General features: G+C 50.0%; 1 protein-coding gene across 1 annotated transcript; it reads right to left on the bottom strand.

Moving 5' to 3' along the window:
• Positions 1–629: 629 nt before the first annotated feature.
• On the bottom strand, positions 630–4,483 carry LOC311186223 (protein C19orf12 homolog; the record flags this gene model as incomplete). The annotated part of the gene is made up of 2 exons (XM_084257107.1): positions 630–895; positions 4,324–4,483. 2 exons carry the CDS (start codon positions 4,481–4,483, stop codon positions 630–632), a joined length of 426 nt encoding a protein of 141 aa, XP_084113233.1.
• Positions 4,484–19,024: the final 14,541 nt, after the last annotated feature.

The raw sequence follows: 19,024 nt of genomic DNA on the forward strand, positions 1-19,024 counted from the left end.
AGAGGGAACTTTAGCTGTAAACATTGCTTAGAGATAGCGTATGATCGTAATTTCAAAAAGAGCGAAAATTTTTTACTGAAAGTTTTTGATTTAAACAGCATAGCTTCACGTGGGGAGAGTAAACCCCAGGGGGAACCAGCTCAGGTATGCAGCTGGTGGGACAAGGGGCCAGCACACAGGATGGTCCCCCCAGGAGGCCACTCAGAAGTCTCAGGGTGAGAAAGGGGCGTAGTCACGATGTAAAGGTGATTCCAGGATCAGCTGGCTCCCATGTCCTGAGATCCCAGGGAACCTGGGACCAGTTGATCAACAGATGCTTGGGATAGTCACCCTCAAAAGGTGAGAAGTCTGTGACCTTCCTCCACACTCCTGCTGGAGCCGGAGTGGCTTGGAAACCCACCAATGTCTGTGGCAGCCAGTGGCTGCTCTCCATAGCGCCAGTCACAGGCTTCTGGTTCACATCAGTACACACAACCAGCAACTGCGTCTTCATGAATAATTTCCAAACATGATCCAGCACAGCTATTGCCTCTTTAGCAGATGATATTCAAGTTTAAGTTCATACCCTGGTGGCACCAGCTGCCCATTCACTTTCCTGTGAGTTGGGAGGGCCGTCCAGCAGGAGCGGCCTAGTCATCGTACTGAACTTCCGCCTGCAGCTCCTTGGTGACGTAGCTCGCCAGCATGGCCAGCAGCTGCTGCTGCAGCGTCTCACTACTCATGACCAGCGTGGTCAGCTGCACAGCGTCTGTCCAGTCCAGGTGCCTGACGATTGCCGTGGCCTTGTTAACCAGCTTCTGCTGCTCAGAGGGCGGCAGCTCCATTATGATCTGAGGAATTGGCTTGAACTGTCCACTCGTCATCCAGGCCCCTAAAAGACCCCCAACAGCCCCCCCTAGAAAACAAGGAAGGTTCAATTAGCCGGGCCTGAGTTGCAAACCATGGCCTGGGGTTCTCGCTGAGAACATGTTCCCTGTCATGGCTAGTGGGCACGTGGTGAGTGGCCAGAACAGGCTCAGCTTCTGCCTGCTCTCCAGATAGCACAGAGAGCAAGGGTTATGCAGTCTTCACTCCAGTTGGCCCAGACAATTGACACCCAAACAGGCCCTCCTCTGAGCTCCACACTCACAGGAATGACCCAGAGCATCTCCCAACTGGCAGCTGGACTAACTAAAACCCCCTTCATGGGCTCAAGGCCTCCATGCTCCTATAAATCTCTCTCCTCACAGCAGAGAGGACTGAGAAGCAAATACATTTTCAAAGAAAATCATTTCCATAGTGAGGCTGAGTTTCCTCTATCAAGTGACCAGATGGTCTTTGCCCTTGAATTTTAGAAATTTCCAGAGAAATCATGTGCTCAAAGGCCTCTGGGGACAGACAGGCTCTTCTCCTGAAGCAATGTCTTTCACTAACAAATGATAAATAACACATTTAACGTTCTCAACTATTTTTCTTTCTGCTGCACTAAAAGAAGGGCACATTTTTACATGTCAATCTGTGGACAAAGTTAGGCCATCCGACTTTGGGATCTGAAGACCTTGGGTCCACAGTCTCCCATCATACAAGGCCAGGCATGTCTGCTGAGGGGCCCAAACTCAAGTGCCTGCAGAGACCAGGCAGGAACAAACAGGAGTGCAGTGAGGGAGTGAACTTGGGGTGCCCAGAGAGCAGAGTCCCTGTCTCAAAGGGCAGTGGCTATCCCTTGCCAGCCAGCTGCTAGCACATGAATATCAGATTCATATTTTTAAAAGGTTCCATGATTTTAAAAAGTGTGATCAGAGATTCAGAAGCAGCAGCCAAGCTGGGCTCAGAGTTCTCTTGGAGAGATCAGAGAACAGAAGGGGAGGCAATAACTTTCACGGTGGAGACAGTTGGCCCACAAGGCCAGGGAACATCATCAGGGAGGGGAGCAGGTGCCATGTGCCCTGAGATGGAGTCTGCACAGGGTGCTCCCCTCTTGGTGCTCACTCCGAAGAGCTGTAAGCCCATCTTGTCACGAGAAAGGCATCAGGGAAAGCCAACTGAGAGGCATTCTACAAAACACCTACCCAGTGCCCTCAAACCCATCAAGGTGGTGAAAAACATGGAAGGTCCAATAAACTGTTACAGACCAGGGGAGGCTAGGGAGACACACAGAATAAATGTAGTATCTCGAGCTGACTCCTGGACAGAGAAAGATCACTGCTGCAAAAACTGGTGACTCCAAGTTAAGTCTGAAGAATTGTTAGTAGTGACCTATCAGACTTGGTTTCTTAGTTCTGACAACTGTGCTGTGGCCATAGATGTTAAGGATGGGGCACTGAATCGGGGTGAGGGGTAGATGGGAATTCTTTGTACTCTCTTTCCAGTTTCACTGTAAAACTAATATTATTCCCAAATAAAAGGTTTATCTGGAAGAATGCAGCCCATGGGAGAACTGTCTGCAGGCTGGACCCCATCGCTGAGCAGAGGAACGTGTCCTCCCCCAAGGCCCCAACACCCCAAGAAGCCTGCTTCTCCTCTAAGCCTCAGGCCCTGGAGGCTGAGCCCTGACCCAGACAGGCTTCCCCTCTGCTCTGAAAGAAAGGAACATTCTGGGAGGGAAAGCTAGTAATTTACAAGTTTTACTGAACTTTTCCCCATGACACCAGTGAAACGCTTAGCACGCCGTCAAGAGTTGCACTCATCTGCACTAAACCTTTATGAGAACATCAATATTTGATTTAGAGCAGCACTTAATGCACAAAGTCACCAGGAATATCGACCAGCAAATTACTAAGTCTTTGGAGAAGAGAAAATTCCTTTGTTTTCTGGGTAGAATGATGCTTTCACCCATGACCAGGGCTGCAAGTTGCAAATCTCCCAGGTTCTCTTTGCAGACATCCTGCTCACTACAGTTTTTACCCAATCTGAATAAAATATGTCCTTCCAAAATGGCGTTTGGGCACAGCTACATGATAAATGATCCCGGCCAGTCCTCCCGAGCACACAAGCTGGGGCGGGACAAAGGTGTGGAAGGTCACTGAAGAAGCAGCTAAAGACGTGGTCCTGTCTCCTTCCTCCTTGCCGACCTCCCAGATGGCAAGAGGATGAGGTCAGGACTCACTAATTCACAGTTTGGAAAGGGAAATGTAGAAAGGGAAAGTCTGAGGCCACCCACATACTGAGTCTTCTCCCCAGTGTGGCCTGGGTTTGATGAAACGTCTTTGAATGTCCATCCAGGTACCTAAGGGAAGAGCAGAGCAGAAGCCGGGCCAGCACGCAGGGCAAGGTAGTGGCCTCAGCAGAGAGTGGTCATCACTGCAGCTTCTGACACATAGAGACTCGGGCCACATAGAAAGGATCTCGCCAGAACGCAAGCTGCCTGCCCGGCTCCCAGGACAGCTGCCTTGCCCAGCCCGCAGATGGTTCTCCCAAGGGCGGCGTGCTTCCTGATAAACCTTTTATTTGGGAATAATATTAGCTTTACGGTGAAACTGCAAAGAGTACAAAGAATTCCCATCTACCCCTCACCCTGATTCAGTGCCCCGTCCTTAACATCCACTATGGCCACAGCAGTTGTCAGAACTAAGAAACCGGGGAGGCATTCGGGGAATAGCCCTGCACCCATGTGGCAAGCCACGCCTTTGGCAGAGGCTCTGTGTCCACAATCCACCTCAAGGGACGCCTTATCTGGCTCCTCCTCATGTTTGCCTAACTGGCACCCAGCTCTCTGACTCTGCCCAGGGGTCAGGCCACAGCCCTGAGCCAGCAGAGCTTCCAGGGCCCCAACACAGGCATTCTTCCTGCTCCTAATTCAAAAGAAGCAACTTCTTCCTAGGGCCCAAGACCAATGGGGAAATGTACCAAACTTTCATTCATTGCCAGAAATTGGTCCCCAAGTAGATGCAGGCAGGGAAACAATGAGGCAGGGGTGAGCACTTGGGAGTGACTCTGTGGCCTGTTCTGCACTGGGAACTTTGCTTTCAGAATGGGCAGGCTCAGGTGCAACTGCAGACCGCATCTGCTCCCAGCAGGGGCTCGGCAACCCCAGCTTCCCCCTGACCCCACTTCTGAAGTGGGGTGTAATGATGATGGGGAGGGAGGTCATCCAAAGGACCCAGGGCCCTGGTATCTTCAGACTCTAAGGCCTGGGGAAAGGCACCTCCAGGTCTTCATGACACGGACGCCCTACACTGAAGGGACGTCGCACAAGGTTGTATTTTTACTAGGACAAATTATGTCCAAGCTCATCTCACAGAAGCAATCACAACTCCACCATCTCCTCACAAAGGGCATGGGGCGCCACTAAGGCCTCTCAAGACACCGCTGAGGTTGCTGCCCTAGCTAGGCATCTGCACTTACCCACGGCGAGTCCCGGGGGGCCACCAACCAAGCCACCGACGAAGGCCACAGCCCCTGTGACGAGGGCGCCCCTGCCCGAGTGATTGACGGCCGCCCGCATCTTCCTCGTCTCGGACACAGAGCATAGCAGCTTCATGATGTCTTCCACCACGATGGGCATCTTGGCAGGCCTCAAGGTAAGGATTTCAGAGGGGGAGTTTTAACGAGTGTAAGGGCATTTCCACCCGAATAGTACCCGCCCTGGAATTTTGAAGAAGGGCTCCCATTTTGGGTGGAGAACAGTAGCTCCATCTCCACCACAGACAGCATCCACTGATGCCACAAGTTCGTTGCCACAGAGAAAGCAAGGCAGCGTTTACTTAATAAGCAGACAGAGCCAGAAGAGTGAGTGGGTGAAAGGTCTCCTTTGCCTTCTGATGAACTTGATTTACGGCAGATAAAGCAGCTGCCTGGCCACAGGCCCCACCAGTTCATGACAAGGGAGGCCAGCCTGACCTCCCCCGTATCAGCAACCTTGCAACGGCTCAGGCATGAGTGTGGAAATTCCCCAATTCCCTGTCTCATGTCCCCTTCTGTAGGACAGGGTATCCAAGCTCATGCCAGGTCAGAGGAGGGGGGTGGACAGGGCACTGCAACCACACTGGCCTTGCGTGACCTGAGCAGTGTCAGGTGGGGATAAACCACTGACAGGCTGGACACCTGTAAGGTGTGCACAGAATGGGTGCGCTGGCCAAACATTGCAGACCCAGGCAGGATGGCTGTTACTAATAAATAAATACTACTGAAGCCAATCCAGTTCTGCACATGGGAAGTAAAGGCAGTAAAATCACTTATTATGATTGTTTCATATAGAAACAATCTATATGAAATCAAAGAATTAAGAAATCAAAGAATTCCAGGGGGGTTGCATATGTGTGGACAGACACAGATGAATGGGTGAACCTTCGGAATAATCACTTTTAGAACAATTCTCTGGGATCAGGAAACTGTGAGTCACACTAACAGGAAAATGCAGGGGCCAGGATCCTGTAGCCTCTGCCTGGGATCATGGGGATGGAGCCCCAACACGGACCAGCCCCAGGAGGGCTGGGAGTAAAGTCAAAGTGGCCTCAAGGGCCTCCCCTGGTGGTGCAGCGGTTGAGCGCTGGGCTGTGAAGCTGCCTGCAGTCTCTGCAGCGCCGGTTCGATCCCCGGCCACCCGGCGAGGGTCCCACATGGTGCGACAGACCTCTCCTGCCATGCCCGCTGTTCCCCTCATCAGTGTATTTCGTCAGTCTGCCTGTTCTGTTCCCTGCTCTGGCTCTGGTGAATTCTCTCAATCTCCTGCATTTCTGACTGTACCCAGTGCTTGTATAAATAAATAAATAAATCTTTAAAAAAAAAAAAAAAAAGTGGCTTCAAGCTGGTGCTTCTCCTTCCAGTCAGTGGCTCCAGGCTCCCTGGGAATTTTCCTTTCTCACCAACACTCCCCTTTCACTCATGGCTGACACTTGCAGTCACCAAAGGAGCCTGATGGGGCAGAAGTTTAGAGCAAAACCATTGCTCCCTGTCTTTGGTTACAGGAGCCTTTTATGGCCCAAAGATAATCCAGAACAGGTCTCTGCTGTAAAATTATCCTCCCAATTCTGGGAAAGAAGCTTGAACACCTAGAAAATCTGCAGATCTCTGATCTCACCACACTCAGGTATTCAGAACTTCTCTAGAGTCCCACAGACGCCTGTGCTCCACCCCCTCAGGGTTCCCCCTTTTATACCCCCTTATTTATTCCTGAGATTAGCGATTGTCCCAGGCACACAGGAGTCACTGGCTAGTCTGGATGGGGGACAGGCTGCCTTTCCAACAAGCACCCAAACTGGTCCTGTGACCTCACTTTGGGCAGCTGGAGAGCACGACCCAGGACTTCAGATGCCGTTACTCAGTCCTCAAGTTCAGAAATTGCAAACAGGCATCCCCCAGATGTGTGGGGTTAGCAAGAGGGTGTGACAGGAAGTGCAGAAACAGGCCCTGCAGGGTTGACCAAGGTCCAACAGGAGAGTCAGGGTCACCCCTTCCCTAGCTCCTAGGAGCTAAGACCTGCCCTGAGTTCCAGGCCCCTCTGCTCACCAGTGGCATCCATTACAGACACAAAACATGTTTCCTTACCCTCCCCAGCAAAGCCCCCTTCCACTCTTTGAGAGGTCAAGCTTGTCACATAATAAAATAGCATGGTAACAGCAAAAGAACTGTACTCGACAGAAGCCACTCAGAAATGGAGGTGTGGAGAGCATACCCTGATTTACCTAGTAGCCACGGTCCCGTGAAGCTATGCAGGCAAACAAAATGAATTTTACTTCAAATACATACTAAGACCACCACAGGGATTAATTTCGTAGTGAAACCTTTCCAAAACCTAAAAATCCTCCTGTAAATTATCTAATCACCTTCTAGCTTAGCTCTGATTTATAGCCAGCTCTTTATCTGTCAGTGACACTGACAAAAGGGAGAGGAAGCTCAACCAAGCCCCGCGTGCTCGGTCTGCTAGGCTGCCTTCAAGCCCAGACACCACTCCTCACACAGGTTTTCTATGGAACTACGGATGTTGAGATCACAACAGTTCCTGCACAGCAAGAAAATACATGGAAAAGAGGCAGGAAACAGATACATACCCACTTCATCCTCTATAGTCTATCAAAAAAAAAAAAAAAAGAAACCCAGCTTCTGACCTGCTCTGAATGACTTTTAAGTCAAAACCCACAGGGGCTAATGAGGCGTCATTGTGTAAATGCTACTTCCAACCTCCACTTAGCCCAGCCAGGCCAGCACAAGGCACACGCCCAGGGCTCTGCAGAACTGGAGGGCCAGCAGGTGTCCCCGTGTGTAGGAGGGCAGGGGGAGGAAGCAGCTCAGCTCCAACTGGGTTCGATAGCACTACGCCACGGGTGGGGGCGGCAGTGTGAATGCCTCCATCCAGGGGAAAGCAGCTTTAATTTCCTCGCAAGAATCATTTTAGAAGTTAGAGCATCAATAGATTCTTGTTGTAAAAGAAAGGCTTATAACCCCATCTTCTGAGCTCTTACTAAAAGCTCACCTCCCAACTCCAGGCTTGCCTGCCAGACTGAGAAGGAAGCCAATGTTGGTCCCTTTCACCCACTCCAAGGCTGCCTTTTGTCTGTAAGCTGCAAGGGAGCAGATGAGTGGGGAGGCCGCAGGGAGCATGGACAGACCTCAGAAGGGTGGGAGTGTGGCTTCCCTCCGCACTCAATTCACACCTATTTTAGAGTCAAAACAGGCTCTGGTCACAGGAAACCCATCTGCCTGCTACAGGGAAGGCAAATGTCAACTGAAGCCCTGGTTTCTTGCAAGTGCCCAGGCTGGTCTGCATTGCAGCAAGGTTCTAGGGGAAAGGGAGTTAAGTTCATCCCTGGGACAACAGCCAGGCTTTCTGAAATGGACCAGATAATGAGAGAGGAGGAAGAGGAAGGCTTCAGAGCTCACACAGACTTCCACGCACCCTGTTCTTTAAAAAAAAAAATTAGAAAAGAGGGACTTCTTGAGAGTCAGTATCCTCACTCACCTGGAGCCTCATACCTCATACTTCTGAGACACAGGGCAAGCTACGGTTATTAGGCAGTTTTAGGGACAGTGCAGGAGGGGACCTCTGAAGAATTAAGGGAGGCTTCAGAGATAAGGACAACCAAGGGAATATAACCAATTCCACTGAGAAAAACAAACATCCCAGGACCATTGTTAACAAAATGGGAAAAACAAACATTCCAGGACCACGGACAATATCCAGGATGGTCCTGGTTTTCTTCAGGTGATAAAGATAAAGTGTGGAGATGCTCTCCCAGAAGACTAGGCCATAAAGATAAAGATGTAACAAATGGGGAAAGACAAACCTGTTAGATAAGGAATGTGAAGATCCCCCACTCAGTAGCAAATTAAGTGAGACAGCCGAGAACTAACCAATCACAAAGAGACTGGTGGAGCTGTAGAATAATCAGGAAAAGAAAGTATATATTCCCTGAGACACGACTCCACTTTGGCTTCCTTGCCCCTCCCAGGCCTGGTTCCCTGGCCTGGGAGTCCCACTTTATTTCTGTTCTTTTTCTCCTCAATAAACTTTTTCTTTTTATAAACAAACCTGCCTCTTCTCACCTGCTTGCCTGAGCGTCTGGGAAGTTCCTGCTGCGGCTTCGTGAGACACGAACCTGTGGGGGTCTAGTAGCTGGGCCTCAGCGCTGCCCCTGCAGCCTGAGATCCGTTCCTGGCTGAGAGACTAGGCCTGACAATTCCGGTATCACTTCCTACTTCTCTGGTGCAAGTTGCAAACCCGCCCTGTGAAGCTGACCCATCAAACTTTGTCTTCCCACCTCTCCAGGCCCCAGGGCAAAGGCAGCTGTTGTGCCCACTTCGACCAGTGCAGCCCCCAAGGACACAGACAGACCAGTGCAGCCCCCAAGGACACAGACAACCGATGCAAGGGCACAAAGGAGTTTAAGGGATCTATTACCAGCAAACATTGATTAGCTCAGTTTTTTAATGAATCCATTACCAGTATCTAAAAATCTGGAGATTTCATGGACACCTCAAATTCCTGATTTCTCTCCAAAGATCAGAAGAAGGAGCCACAACAGATCAACCTTCTTGCAGCCACCCAGGCCACAGTCCCCCAGGGGTGCACCTCACCTACCTAACTGGCCCGTTAATAACCAGGGGACTTCACAGCCTCTCAAAGTATCCTTGTTTCTTTCATTTTCTTTTTCTTTCTTTTTTTTTTTTTTTTTTTTTTTTTGGCTAAAGAAGCTGCTAGTTTCACCAAAAGGAACCTTCCCTCCTAAGTCCTAAACACCCCTCCTGATCAAGTCTAAACTGAGACCTAGGCCCTTCCCAGAGGTCAAGTGGGGGGCAAGCTGAGTGGGTCTCCAGCTCAAATTCCACCTGGCCTGCTAATACCCGCCTCGGGCACACACCAGGGAGGTCCCGCACCACACCCCGTCCCAGAGACAGCGCCCCACTGGGAGCCACGCCCCGAAATTCAACTGTCTGGATTCTAACCCCACTCTCTCCCGCTTCTGCTGACTTCTGGTGTGACTTTGGGTCTCCGTGCCTCAGTTTCTCCGTAAGGAAAATGAATGCACTCAGCGTCCAGCGCAGCGGCAGGAAGGTCAGGCAGGCCCCGCCGGCCCCGAGATCGCGCCCCGCCGCCCCTCCCTCGCGCCGGGCCTTCACCTGGGGGCAGCGGTCGCGCCGGGCCTGCACCTGGGGGACGCGCCGGGCCTTTCCCGCGGGCAGCGGCCGCGCGGCGTCGGGTCAAAGGCCGCGCGCGGGGAGGAGGCTCCGCGCTGCGGCTCTCGGCGCCCGCCCCTGGCAGAGGCCGGCCCGGGCCGCGTCCGGGTTCCCGCTCCAGCCGGGCTCGGGGTGGCGCAGGCCCCGCCCGCCCCGCGGAGGGTCCACAGGCCCCGGGCACGGCCGCCGCACGCCCCGCCCTGCCGCCTTCCGCCCGCGCGCGGGGCCTTCCGGGTTGTCGCCGCCGCCGCGTCCCGCTCCGCGCCGGCCCAGGCCCTGGAGCGCCTGGAGGGCGCCGCGGGGCGTCTGCCTCGGGGGCCCCAAGGCTGTGCTGCTGCCCGCCCCACCGGCTCTTGCCACCCCTCGCCCCACACACACCTTTTAGATGGGAGTTCCCTTGCGCCTTCCCGAGTCCTGGGACACCCCCTTTTCGTTTCCTCCCCTCCCCCAAACCCCGCCCCCACTGTGCTGGCCCTTGGGGCCTCTGGGTCTGGAGTCTGGAAAGATGAGGAGGTGGCTTTTCTCCTGGGGTTCCAAGGGGAGGGGCAAGTCCAGCCTCCAGGGCAAAGCTGAGGTTGGGGAACCTCTTGAGAGGGTGCCTAGGACATGAGGGGTGCGTATGTGGGGGTCGGGGGGAAAGCCCAAGGGCCAGGGAGTACTGTAGTGGGCATCGGGAGACGGCCTTGGCCTTGTGCAGCACCCCATGCCAAGAAAGGGATGTCCCAAAGCTAATTCCATATAGGCTTTGTGGACTCCACCCCCACCCCAGGTCAAAGCCAAAGACACTGGGAACTCCAAATCCCATCACCACCAAAGGGAAGGTGGCTGGGACCACAATTATACCGTCTCAAGTCTGAAAAAGGCTTCTGGGGACTTTCCTGGACTCTCCTTAGTCCAACAGCAGTCCCACAGTGGGGGGCATGGTTGTCGTTGCCGGGTTACAGAGAGGTGGGCCAGGCCAGAGATTGGTCCTGAGGCCACACAGGTAGGAATTGTCAGAGCTCAGATTCCAACCCTGGTCCACCTGCTCTGCCAGGGTCACCAGGTGCAGTATGTGCACAGTGGGCCCCTGTCACCCTGCCAATCTTTTTGTTATTTTTCTCTCCCTCGCTCTCTGAATGGAAAGTAAATTGAAAAGAAGAATATATATATAATATATATATGTATGTATGTGTATATATGTATATATATTCCACTTGAGGTATGACTGTCATACACAAAGCTATACATGTTTAGTGTATATAACTTGTTGAGTTTGGAAATAAGTATATACCTGAGGGGCCGACAGGGATTAAAGTCAACGCTATCAAGCTATCACGAGCCACTGCAGCATGAGTTGGATTTCTGGGCCTGCCTGGGAGGTGACCCATATGGTGCAGCAGACCGCTCCTATCTCCCCTGCTGCTCCCCTCAGCAGTGTGGTAGATATGCTTGTTCTGTCCCTACTCTGTCTCTGGTGAATCCTCTCACCCCCACCCCCCAGCTCCTCTGGCCTACACCCCAGCTCTTGTATGCATAAATAAATAAATCTTCTTTAAAATAAAGTATACACCATCAAAGCCATAAATATATCCATCACCGCTGAAGTTTCCTCCCATGCCCTTCATTATTATCATTATTAGTTTTCTTTTTTAAGATTTATTTTTATATATGCATGCAAGAACTGGGGTGTAGGCCAGAGGTGCAGGGGGTGAGAGGATTCACCAGAGACAGAGTGGGGAGCAAAACAGGTGGATCTACTGAAATACACTACTGAGGGGAGCAGTGGGTGAGACAGGAGAGGTCTGCCAAGCCATGTGGGTCAGCTCCCTGGCTGGGGAATCAGTGCCTAGTGATAGCTTGATAGCGCTGAGACTTTCACCCGTGCACCACCAGGGAGGCCCCATTATTATCTCTCTCTTTCTCTCTCTCTCTCTCTCTCTCTCTCTCTCTCTCTCTCTCTCACACACACACACACACACACACACACACACACACACACACCAGCTCCCTCTAGCAGGCTTTAGTATGTACTACAGTATTGTGAGCTGTAGGTTCTACTGTCCCTGTAATACAGCTCCAGAACTTACTTATCTTATAGAACTGAAACTTTGTACCATTAATCAGCTTCATTTTGTTACTGTTCCCCTTGTCTTCCCAGTGTGAGAGAGGGCCCAAAGCATTTTCCAGGGTTGGACAGGTGGCAGTGAAGTAACCCCATCCCTTTCCTGAATAGGGGATTTTGTTTGAGTTTCGCTGACTTTCAAGAATAATAGATAACTGGGTCTCCCCGGTGGCGCAGTGGTTGAGCGCTGGGTTGCGAAGCTGCCCGCGGCCTCTGTGGCACCGGTTCGATCCCCGGCTGCTCCCCGGCCACCGGAGGAGGGTCCCGCATGGCGCGCAGACCTCTCCTGCCGCCCGCTGCTCCCTTCAGCAGTGTACTTAGGTCCTTCTGCCTGCTCTGCTCCCCGCTCTGGCTCTGGTGAATTCTCTCACCCTCCCACGCTTCTGACTGTACCCAGTGCATGTATAAACAAAACAAACAAACAAATAAATAAATAAAAAAAAACATGCCTCTAAAAAAAAAAAAAAAAGAGTAATAGATAACTGAGGCTAAGAATAGTCCAAGTAGGTTTGGGCCTATCTCTAGGCTTGGGTCTGGGATTCTCCAGTTTCTCTGTGGACAGCTCCCTCTGGCGGCGTGTTGAAGAGCCGGGTCTGCTGACTCCTTGCCCTGCGATGGCCAAACACATCCACGAGTTAAAGATGCTGGAAGGGAGAGAAACTTCAAGGTCCATGCCGCCTAGATGTGTGAGCTTCCAGAAGTCATGCAAATCTCCAACCCATCAGCAACCTAGGACCTTCATTCTGTTATGAATGAAGCCATAAAATGATTGCATACACTGAAGCCCATACACGTAGCACACAGTCACACAAGCTTATAATGGCAGCTGGGCCTCCTGCAAGGTGGATCCCAGGGAGAAAGTGCATGGTGGGGTTGATACAGGGCAGCAAGGGGCACTAAAACTGGCCAAGGACACTGCCCAAATAGTTTATCGATCACTGACCGCATGCACAATTGCAAGACTTCTCAGGTTCAGAGAACAACAATCATGGGGTTTATTTAATAAACCAGGGAAATACAAAAAGTCACTGAGGCCAAAAATGGCCTTTTACCTCACCCGAAGCAGTGTCCAGTGTTTTCAAGTCCTAAACAAAAAGCATCTAAGATGGCATCTTCCCACCACTGAGTACACAGAGCTCCTCTACCAAATAATAGGCCACTCTCCCAAGATGACACCTTCCCACCACTATGGACCTGGAGCACGTGACAGCCAGACTACAGGCCAGGTTCCATCTCACGAAGACAGTAGAAAACACAACAGGAGATGCTCCCCAGACAAGCAACACTCAAAACAGCAGCTGCAGCAGTTGAACGACCTGACAAATGGCCACACTCACACAGCTCACGCGGGTGCCTGCTTCAGGTCTTTGCTTTCCCTCCTAGGCTTAACAGCAGCAAAACCGGGAACAATTTCAGTCACTCAGCTACTTACAAAGTCTCCGAACTTTTCCTCTCTGAGGTTGGCTGCTGGAAGCCTATTCACATCCTTCAGAGGCCTGCACCAGTGTAGGCTAAGTAAAGTATCGGGCTTTTCTGCCCTCCCGCCATTAGGATTGATGATGAATCCCTGCGGTCCTGAATGCATGCCTGATGGCAGGCACCTGGAGTAGGGTGTGGGCATACATAGGTGGGTACACCTGGGCTAAGACAGGGCTTATAAGGGCAGCGTCATGGGGACACCAGCAGAGCAAAAGAGAGTGAAAGGAGCAGAGAAGCAAAGGCCACGAGAGAATGCCTGAGAGCCCAGAGAGAGTGAAGACTCGCTGGGGGCTGGGAGCCTGCCAGCCTCCCGGCCCCCCGGCACCCATGCCTGCCATGTACCTGGTAAATCCCCATAAAAGTCTGCAAAAGCCACCGAGGGCTCCAGGACACCTCCTTCACCCGTCTTCTTGGATCATAGAGATCCTGCTCTGTGCCCATCCTGCCGCTACAACCAGCCTTTGGGGAAATCGGCACGGTGGTGGCAGAAATTGCTGATCCTGGAATAGCCAAAGATCAAAAAAACACTGAATCCGGAACACCGTCTGCTGGGGGCTACTTCTGCAGTCCCTTATATTTCTTATCAGTCACTCTACCCCAAAATGTGATACTTTGTTACATTTTCCCTGAGGCTATCTATCCTCACCAGCACCCTCTCCAGCGGACACCACCTGTAACAGTCTTTGGCTTCAGTCATGGGTTTCAGGGTCTCCATCTTGGTGTGGAGACTGTGCACTGGCCTAGCAAACAGCACAGTTACAGAAATGACCTTGGGAAAGATAGTCAACTCTGTGCCTCAGTTTCCTCATTGGGGAACTGACAATAATAATAATACATGTCTTGGAGGATTGTTCTGAAGATTAAAAGAATGTATAGGATCTAGATTATTCTTATTTACATTGTAAAGTATAAAAATGAATAGAATCTCCCAAATCCCAAATGTGAGTCTCAGATGCCTACGAGCCAGAAATTGATTCCACCCCACCTACACAACGCACCCTCTCCCTGGTGAGCCCAAGAACCCTCCTGGGTGCTGGTTTGTGTTCTCAGTAGGTGCCAGTGACTTAGAACTCAGTGGGTCCTCCAAGGCTAGCATTCCCATCTCCCACTTTTTCAGAGATTGTGAGAACCAGCTCACAAGTTACGGTCCTCTTTCTGGTTAAACCCACCCATCCAGACCCACTGCAGTTCACACATACACCTGCAAACTCTTAATAAGAGCATGTAAGTAAACCTGATGTCATTTTAAACCCAACTACATGTGGGCATTGGGGGCTTCACGGTACCACCGAGAATTCTTCAACACCAGCAGAGTGTCCTTCAATTTGGCTCAATTCTGATATCTACCTGCAGGCTGCATCAGGTCCCACAGGTGAAGGGCTCAGTCCTACCAAACTGCCACCCCCCCCTTTCAGAGGCCAATCACAGATGTGTCACCTGTGCTTCTGACTCACCAGCTAGAGATCAGACCCATACCCCACCCCTTGCAGTTGACTAATTTAACAGTGACTCACAGAAATCAAACATTTTCCTTACTAGATGACCAGTTTATTATAAAAAGGCACAATGCAGGAACAGCCAGATGGAAGAGAGGCATAGGGCAAGGTGGGGGGGGGTGGTGTGTGTGGCGCTCCCGTGCCCTTTCCAGGTGTGCCACTCTCCTGAATTCCCACGTGTTCCTCATCCTGGAAGCCCTCCCAACCCTGTTCTTTTGGATTTTTATGGAGGCATCACTGATTAAAGACATGATTGATTAAATTATTGGCCACTGGTGGTTGATTCTATCTCCAGACTCTCCCTTTCAGAAGGTCTAGGGAGTAGGTCTGAAAGATCCAACCCTCCAATCACAAGGCTGTTCTCCAGCAACTTACCAGGGTGTTCCAAATTTCACTTCATCACATAACAAAAGATGACTGATTACTCTCTTCACTTAAGAAATTCCAAAGATTTAGGGGGGCTCTCCGTCAGAAATGGAGATGAATACCAGATATATATTTCTTATTATAAATCAGAATAGCACACATTTTGAAAACTACAATGTTACGGTCACTATTTATAAAGTACCTCTAGTCTATTTAGTGCTGAGGGCATCCCGGGGATTGTCTGTGCAGCCATTTGCACCAGGGCAGACAAGAGCCAGGATCTGGGGTCAGGAGAGACTGGGACCAGGATGCCCTTCCCAAGCACCTCTGAGTATGAGCCCTGGAGGCGGAGGAGGTCTCTGCTGCCCCCGTCTGTCCTCTAGGGAAGTGGCACACTGTGGACACACCCCAGGTATAATCAGCTCTAGGGCCCCACAACAAAGTATCATGAACTGGGAGACTTAGAACAGATAACTGGGTCACAGTTTTGCAGACTAGATGTCGTCGATGTTAGCAGGGCCACGCTCCGTATGAAGCCTGCGGGGAGAACCCTTCTGTGCCTGGCTTGCGGCTGCAGTTCTATGGCCATGAGTGCTCTAGGGAGAATGTGACTGTGACGGACTCCCCTCTTCTTATGACACAAGTCATGTCCCCCAGTGACCTCACCTTAACTTGATAACATCTGTAAAGACCCTATTTCCAAGTAAGGTGACGTTCTTGAGTATGGGGGGGGGCAGGTGAGGACTTCAACATATCTCATTGGACAAAGCAATTCACCCCAAGAATGCCAGCCACGATGATCAGCATCTGAGCATCGCACCTGGTATCCATTTGCACAATAAAAACAATAGCCTGTGTCCTAGGCCTTTTGTGCAGGGGCCCCTCCAGCCATGCGGGAGAGCTGAATTCGAAAGAGTTGCCGAGGGACAAGGTGGCTTTGGGACTGGTAATGAGCTAGTCCCTGGCTTCATCACTGTTCTTCTAAATAATTAATTCATCTTCTTCCTTGGTGTTTACATCCTTCAAATATTTGTCGACGGCTATCATGTCCCTTTTGTCATCACTTAGCTCCACTCTACATATTTGCTATAGTGTTGAGTGTGTGTTATTCTCCTCCTCATTATTATTATTTTTATTTCCTCCCAGCACGCTTAGCCCCCCTGGTCCCCCAATAGCAATCAGCGCTGTGGTTCCCAGCCTTTCAAGTACCATGTCACCCGGGATGGAACATTACAAGTCAGGGATGACTAGAAGGTCCTCTGGCTTCCTGTGCCTCCATAATTTTCATCAGTCTCCCCAAAGCCACATCAAATAAGCAGACAAGCTAAGCAAAACAGTGTGCTTACCATGCAAACGCAGCAGTCCCCTGCTTCTGCTTCCCCCAGACAAGTCTCAACTTCCTCAACTGAAAAATGAGGATGAGACTCTGCTCTCAACAGCCTGGGAGAACCAGGAGGATGGACTGAAGAAAGTGGAAATCGCTCTGTAAACTACAGAGCAGGAAAGCGGTGTACCAGAAATGCCTTTCACATACAATTGGATTTCTGCAGACTGTCAGGGGTCAGCTGTTCTAAAAAGCTAGAAATTCTAAGTTGGGAATTTTAGAATGAACTTGATAGAACTGAGATTCACCCTAAAATCTGTTTGTTGAAAGAACATAGAGATGCTCTACTTCAAAATCTACTATTAAATTTTAGTATTCCAAGTAAAATGTGGAACTCAGAGCTGGATGGGCCCTCGGGGACACACTGCAGATGGCCCGGAGGGGGCTTCGCAAGGTTATACTGCTATAAAAGACTTTCTTAAAAAAACCCACCTTGTCTTCCATTTCAGATCTCACTGAAGAGTTCTTCTGTACCCGGAAGACTTATTTTCAGTCTAAGAAGAATGCTTTTCAATGGTTCTGTTGAACATGCAATTCTCATGCAAGTATTTCTATAATTATCCTGTTTCAGTTATAATACAGTTTCTGGAACAATAGGACTTTTATTGTATTGCCATATCTGTTATAATAGATGTTTTATTACAGAAAATTATGGTAGAGTCACTATTATGATTCTGAAGTTTTTATTTCAAATTGCTCATAGGATGGAAATTCTTTCTCCCAAGTAGTTTTTACTTTAATGTTGCTTTGTTTTTTTTATTTTTTTAACTTTGGTTTGTTTGGGATTTTGTTCAATGGCAGAATGTTTTCTTTTGCTCCTGTACTACTACTGTAGCTGAGAAGTTACCCCTAGTGTGTGTTTGTTTGCTGTTGGCATGTGGTACATACAATTTTTTAAATGCCTTCTAGATTGTTACATATATATATGTAACAATCTAGAAGGCATTTAAAAATTGTATATATAAAAATTGTATATATACAATATATATATCTGCATGTGTTTGTCTACTTGGGCTGGGGCTGCCATAATAAATAACATTAACTGGGTAACTTAAACAGCAGAAATTTATTTTTCATAGTTCTCAAGGCTGGAAGTCCAAGATCAGGGTGCCAGCATCTTACAGTACAAAATCTACCTACTGATAAGTTTTATTCTGAGATGTTTTTTCTTGGCTGGCAGACAGCTGCCATCTTGCTGTGTGTTTATGTGACGACATCTTTGTGGCTGGGGGTGATGGGTTGAGAGATGGAGGTCTCTGGTGTCACTTCTGAGGAAGACACTAATCCTATCAGGGCAGCAGCCCCCCCCCATATGACTTCATTTAACCTTAATCATCTCTTTACAAACCCCATCTCCAAATACACTCTCATGGAGGTAGGGAGGCACACAGTCAGTTCCTAGTATTGCAAAACTTTTTTATTTTTACTGAAGAAATTCCCAGAGCCCTTGTATCAGATGAAGTCCATGAACTATATTTTGAGAAGAAATAAATAACACAAGTGAAAGTGATAGTAGAGAACTTAAACCCTCAAGCCCAGTTACTAGGTAATATCCTATTTGGGGTGATAGCCTTGCCAAGGGGAGACAAGCAGGGGCTGGAGTTTTTCCTTTTTCTTTCTTTTTTTTTTTTTTTAAAGATTTATCCATTCACGCATATAAGAACTGGGGTACAGGCCAGAGGTGTGGGGGGTGAGCGGATTCCCCAGAGACAGAGTGGGGAACAGAACAGGCAGATTGACTGAAATACACTGCGGAGGGGAACAGTGGGCAAGCCAGGAGAGGTCTGCTGCACCATGTGAGTAGCTCCCTGGCCGGGGATTGAACACATGCTGCAGTGGCTGTGGATTGCCTCATAGGTTGTATCTCAACCCCTTGCACCACCAGGGAGGCCCCTGGAGTTTTTCTTAAGTAAGCCACTGGCCTTAGACCCCCTGCTGGTGGAGAACTCCAGCTGGGGTGTACAAGCCTCTTAGTTGACTCCCAAGGTGACAGTTTTGGAACAGGGTGGTTCCCCAGGAAAAGGGGAGGTTCCAGGTTCCCTGCACCACCCAAGAAATGGAGGAGCTGTGCAGGAAGGAGGAGAAGCTAGGTAAGAGACTGGAAAAAGGAAGGAGAACGGATGGAGAGCTAGAAGGAGATCTGGAGGAGGCACACAGAGCAGAGAAACATGTGAAGAAGCTGCACTTGTTCTTGGTCCTGGGCTGGTTGAAACAGATGTGGGTGAGAGACCCATGGGGAGGTTATCAATGGCAACTTTTATCTTGATTTTGTTCTTTTTCTTCCAGACTTGTCTGGATGTTTCTGACCCTTTTCTGTGGGTCCCAACAAGAAGGTGCTTTAGACATGTGGCAGGCTTCCAGGTCTCAGAGACCCTGCTTTGGGCCAACCTTGTTTGGCTGGGCATTTACCCATGAGGGGATAGGTAACTTCAGGTGCTTGATTTGGGAACTTCATTCCTCCCCTTTTCTGTATCACACACTAATTGTGTTACAGTTCCTTTCCATTGAAGGTCTTGTACAGAGTGTGTTTTGTCTTGATGCTGTGGATGGCAGAACCTATTTAGCGGGCAGGTTTGGGGGTTCTGGGATGCCCCTCTCCCTGCC

Source organism: Talpa europaea, assembly GCF_964194135.1.
Source record: "Talpa europaea genome assembly, chromosome: 16".
Classification (NCBI taxonomy): Eukaryota; Metazoa; Chordata; class Mammalia; order Eulipotyphla; family Talpidae; genus Talpa; species Talpa europaea.